Raw genomic sequence first — 6,206 nt, forward strand, 5'->3', positions numbered from 1 at the left:
TCGTCTGCGAATTTTCATTATGTAGTGAGCAAACTAACGAGCTCAGGTGAGGAAACCAAAATATATATTCCAACACTGACGATGCGTTCAACAGTTTCTTTAATATGTGAAATTCGATCTTGGAAGAAAACTCAGAAGGGCGTAATATTCCATGTGAAGAACGCGATGTGAATTGCAGTGAAAACACTGTGAACCAGTAAAAACGTGTTTAACACGTTACTCATCGCTTATATGCGTTTTTCGCCAAGTACATTGTGAAATATGTTTTTCCATATCACATTAAGGATTGAGAAAGCAACGCTCTCCAAAGTTTAATAACAACGGGGGGGAATGATGTTCCTAATGTGATGACATTTACATTGGAAACTTATTGGAGAATGTGGAAAATAAAAATGAGTTCCTCTCGGGAAAACTATAGGTTTCTGGATGATTTCCTGATGGCGAGTGAAACTCCAGGCGTTACTCTCCGTTGAGCCTCCTCCCCTTAGCGTTGGCTTTTGAAGAGGTCGATGATTCGGTTGTGTCAGAAAATGTTAATAACGACGACGAAGGCGTCATGAAAGGCGAAGTTTAAATCTGATGAAACTCTTTCTACTACAATATTTCGCGAAAAACGCGAAAAAAAACCAATTTTTTTCAACTTTTTTTGCGGAAATTTAAGTGTGGTTCTGGTGAAGTATTGAGTGAGGCCTCCGACCGTATTAGTAGGTAATGATGCTATTCCAGCCGAAGTTGAAAACTCATAGGATTTTTTCTATCACAAAATCTGTATAACATTGGAGTAATATCACAATATATTTTATAATATAAAATAAGACAATATTTATAATACTATTACAGTTTTACAATATTTAATAATTATAATATATATTTTTCACTAGTGTTCCTCATATCACTAGGGCGGTGAAATTCCAATAAATTTTGTGATATATGCAAACCTTCCTAGTGGTAGCCAATAATAGTGTAACACGATTGTTATCTACAAATCAGTAGAGCTAACTTCTGTCAATGTGATAATCATCATCTACCACGGTGTTACCTCCGCGATATGAAAAACAAATTTCACGTTCTACTAAAATGCGTTCTTACTGCCTCACACGACTCTTATTGCGGAGCATATACCGCAACAACAGATACTTTCGCGTTGTGCATGCGTGCAGAATTATTCTGGCTCAACTACGAAGCGTGGGAGGCTATCAGATAGATCAAACGACTCCTCTATATGCGGAGGTGTTGGGAAAAATCGGAAAACTCGATGATGCGAACAGCTAGAGAAGATATGTCCTACCCGGGAATCGAACCGGGGACAAACTCCAGGTGCGACTATTGGATGAATCAATAGATGAGGACTAAGCGAGCTCATCACGAAGATCTAGTTTTATTGAAAAATAACGAACTAACACAAGTCTTACCATCGAAGTGTGTTAACGATAACTACAAGAAGTGACGAAATTTTTATAACTCCAACAATAGTAAAAAAATACTCACATTTCTTCAATCTCCGGTGTAATAAAACCTGGCAAAAAATTTTCATCTAAAATTTTCCTCGAAAATTTCCGCTACTTTTTCCCATCGAATCATCCACATATTCCCATTCAGTTTCAATATTTGCCGAGCTCAACATCGATATCTTCTTCACTGTGCGCGCAAGCGTAACCGCATCTTCAGCGTTGGAGGTCTACAAATAACAACAATTTCGAAAACTAAAAATGTACTATAATACTCACCTGAACCTTGATGATGACGATTTTCAAAGAGCTCAATACACTCACATTTAAGGACGTCGTTTCAGCTGACAGATTCCTCTTGAAATCGATTTCATTCTGACCGAAAATGCATAATGGAGTTTCACAACAAGCCGTTTTACGTGAAGTGGTGGCGTAATACTCGGTGAAAAACTGGGTGATATGCAGTAGTAGTGAAATATGTTTTTCATATCACTAGAGTGGTGAAACTCCGATGGAGCTTCAGTCGATTTCTGTAGACTCCGACACTATTCGTGTGTAAACATCTATAATTAGTGAGAAAAATTATAAAATGCAAAAATAAAGCACTCAGCTAAGGAAAGCGAACGTATACTAATTTTTTCGTCAGCCTGAAGTGGCGTAATACTCCATGTGAAAATTGAGTGAATTACCCCGGAAAAAATCACCCCATTTCACGTCGAACACGAAATGCGAAATATATTTTCGAATAGTGTTTTTAATATCACTAGGTTGGTGAAACTGCAACTTCACGGGAAACCTTACCAATTGAGTTTTGATTTTTTTCATATCAGCATCATCACCAAGACCAACCATCAACGAAACTGAGAATATCCTCATCACGAGAGAATTATAAGATTGACTCACATCCTCTTATTTGTCGATTATCAAAGTCAGCAAGGCGTTTGTATTCCTCTTCTGTAACACCAGGTTTGCAGGTCCAACCACAACCGTTGGAGCAGCATAGCTCACCGGGACGAACTGATAAAAAAACAACAATGCTTTTAAAATAAAACTCTTACTAGATTTCGAAATTGCTGTTTCCCACAAGCTGACACGGCAATGTTCATTATTTTTCAGATGATTATATTGTAACTTCTACAATCGTCTGTCTGAGTGAACATATATTCCCTTTCGAAAAAATGTATACAAACGTCACTAAGCTGATCGCCGAGTTGCCGACTGCGACAGTTCCTAGTAAGGGAAATTATATTCCCATTGTGTGACTGCATCGAAAAGCTTAATCGCTGTGATAGGAAATAATTACTAATAACAGCGAAAGGGGAATGTATATATGTTTTGATAATAATTTGGAAATTCTGGGAGGGAATTATTGTTGATTTTTCTACACTTGTACCCAAAATCGTGTGTGAATTGGTAGAATATAGAGATAACATATAACTAATATTAATAATTACTATTAGGAATATTACAAAGTGATATACGATAATAAATTTACATTGATTGTTAATGATGATAGTACGAATATATCCATTATTGATATTATACCAAATAAATGATATCTTACAACCTAATACACACTAGATGTTTATCGCCATGATAGATATTCTTCTTCTACTAGCCAGTATAGGGGTATAGCTGCAGACACAGTCACTGCTGTCTGAGCTTTCAGTATGAACTCGTAGATAGTGTGTTACACAATAGATAGCTAACAATTATATAATATAATACATCATCTCATATAGATAGGCCAACGTATATAACTATTCATGAAACTAACGAGCTCAGCTGAGTAATAGAAACTAACGAGCTCAGCTGAGTAATAGAAACTAACGAGCCCAGCTGAGTAATAGAAACATATATTCCAATTACCACAGGGACTCTCTTCCGAACATTCCATAACGCATATACCAACTCGACCGGGGATGAGCGGTGGACAGACCAGTTCAGCTGCTGAGACGATAGTGAGTACGATCAAGTATAATGAGAATTTCATAATAATTAATAAATCTAAAAAGCATACCACAACTCTTTCAAAACACAACAAATTCGATGGTGACATACCGTGGGCAATTAATTGAAGCACGTGCTAAAGTCAATGTAATAATAAAAGGCCGATAAAGGACGCACCTATCGCTAGTGGTACTTTACGATTAGCCCTAGAGGGGCTATCCATGGTGACAGCAACGGTGACACCCCTCATACACGTGTGGCCACAACCGTTATAGCAGCATAACTCAGCGAGATCTGAATAAGAGACGAAATTCATAGTATATCAAGGGAGGCTCAGTGTATATTTACGTGAAGTGGCGTAATGCTCTGTAGAAAAGCTAGGCGATATTCGCGGTGATATGCAGTAGTCGTGAAATATGTTTTTCATATCACTAGGGTGGTGAAACTCCAATATTCACATAATACCTCCTCCCGTAATACGAAAATCACCGAGTTTTACGCCACTTCGTGTAAAACGGCTGAAAATCCATTATTACTATATTCACAATGCCATAACGATATTAGTATAACATTTTCCTCAAAAAGTCCTGATGAAAGACCACGAACGTTATTTGATCACCATACACGTTATGTCGGATACAACGGCAAATTTGACGTTGGTTTTTGAGCACTGCTTTCCAAATGTGTTGATCATATGCATATACGTAAAGAGAGAACGTTGTAAAAATGTTGTATATATTATTAGTATCGCATGAATATCGTCTTGGTTTTCGAGGCTCTGTTAGTATACATATATTCTTACACGACTTACCACCACAGGGGTGCTCTTGTGAGCAAATCTCGACGCATATCCCAGTTGAGCTTGATAACAACGGTGGGCACACTAGCGTCTCGTTAGTGCTGGTGGTCGTCTTGGAAAGGAGAGGTAATAAGAGTAGTGATAACCTCATTGAGTAGGGTGCAAGGAAATCTATATCCTGATAATGCTACTATGCACAAGTCATCAGTAATCTCGAAATGTGGTTGTTGTTGTGGTGATATGTAATGTTAAATTGTTGTGCATGATGATGTCATGCAACTCGTGCAATGACATTGTAAGAATGCAAGAGAGTCCAAGATGTCGGAATTGCACACATCCGTCAGCATCAGCCAAATGAGAACACAAGGATGTGGAGGCAAAGTATAATCTAAGTTTATTATTACATAGCATGTTGTTCTTCTACGCTACAACGGTTTCACTCTTAGCAAGTATGTGTATATACGCATGTTTACAGTGAGGAATGGAGAAGACACTCCGAGTGAGAGAGTGCTACTACCATGGTTACGCCTTAATCGGCGCGGTGCACCCTGCCAACAAACAACAGCTCCTTTTCTGTTGTTTACTTAGATCAAAGATATACAATACTTTCCTAAAAAATTCCATATTGTCATCATCGAGTTGATCATGCGCATATTCTCCAACACTGTAGATAGAAGGGGAAAAATAATATGTGAAGTAGTGTGCTTTATCATATCGAGGAGTATGTATCTTCAACCGCTACACAGTTGTTAACCGGCGATTATGCGACATCACAATGAGCGCGATAGCTCCAAAATGTCCGCCAATCTCCTTTCGGACAGCTTTTTACGCAAAACCCGAGAATATCTCCATAAACGAGATGAAGCCCAAGCAAGAGAGGTCAGACTCCTCAGGATAGAACACATGGTGACACCTGCGCTCAGTAGGTGTCACCACCATCATTTGATGCATCACCGATACGTAGTCGGAGCTATACACCTTCCAAGAGTGAATCTCCCAATAGCTGGCAAGCCGCACTCTTCTGTTTCCCGCGAGGCACCACCAAGCGTCCCGACGATCCAGCATTGTGGCCATCCGCTTCCCCCCATTATGCGATGAATGATACCAACGACGGTGAAGGAGTTTTGCTGTCTCCATAGGACTACGTTCTTCCCACTCAGCTCTGGCACAGGCATTGAGAAAATCACAGAATCGATTTCAAGAATTGCTCTTGACGAAGGAAGACCTAGCGGGCAAGCTGAAAGGCGTCACACAAGAAGTTCGCCGAATGCTCGTTGGTGCTGCGTAAAGTCGATTGCTCAGTTGCAACAGGTGAAAGATGACTATCAACGCCTTGAACACGAAGTGGAACATTTACGGTAAGAGAAAGAAAAGCGTCTTGGAATTTCGACCGAGTTTAATCACAGGGAAGAAAATCATCAGCTCCGCATGGAGGTAACAGAGAACCAGAGCAAGTCGTCTAAGGCTGAGAGAGAACTTAAGGAATTCCGACAAGACTCGTGGAACTTACATGTTAGTAGGAAGTTCATACCGTAACATTCTCAGAGATATGGACACCCTATTGCACAAAGAACGAGTCACTGATCTTCAGACGCGTTGTGACGACCAACAGATTCGTATAAGGTAACCGCTGTGTGGGGGACATGTGTTGGTGACGATATGAAAATTCTGAGAAGGTCTTATTGGTTTCTGTACACTTCTACTACTCGAACTCATATGTAAACTTCTGAACTCAGCTGAGGAGAGCAAGAATATATTCCACCACTGAGTGACCATTGCTCTGATGCGTGATGTTTGCATGTTGTAGAGAACTAGAGACAGAGCTCCGTGATATCGCTAGTGACGCAACAGCGGCTCGAGCGGATCTTCATCATACTTCATCCGCTGTTATTGAACTGGTGATGGAGAGGAATATCATGGAGTCCTTCCTCATTGAAGTGAGTATGTGGTATGCGCTGTTCGGCACAACATGCATATAATCAACTACATTTTGAGGAAATCTCGGGAAA

At 39.7% G+C, this 6,206-nt stretch overlaps 1 protein-coding gene across 1 annotated transcript; it reads right to left on the reverse strand.

Moving 5' to 3' along the window:
- Positions 1 to 1,416: 1,416 nt before the first annotated feature.
- Pmar_PMAR011074 (hypothetical protein) lies at positions 1,417 to 3,441 on the reverse strand (the record flags this gene model as incomplete). Its single annotated transcript, XM_002779570.1, has 6 exons — positions 1,417 to 1,516; positions 1,564 to 1,678; positions 1,728 to 1,823; positions 2,250 to 2,308; positions 2,352 to 2,465; positions 3,318 to 3,441. 6 exons carry the CDS (start codon positions 3,439 to 3,441, stop codon positions 1,485 to 1,487), a joined length of 540 nt encoding a protein of 179 aa, XP_002779616.1. The 3' UTR covers positions 1,417 to 1,484.
- Positions 3,442 to 6,206: the final 2,765 nt, after the last annotated feature.

The sequence above is a fragment of the Perkinsus marinus genome, assembly GCF_000006405.1.
Source record: "Perkinsus marinus ATCC 50983 genomic scaffold scf_1104296946658, whole genome shotgun sequence".
NCBI lineage: Eukaryota > Perkinsozoa > Perkinsida > Perkinsidae > Perkinsus > Perkinsus marinus.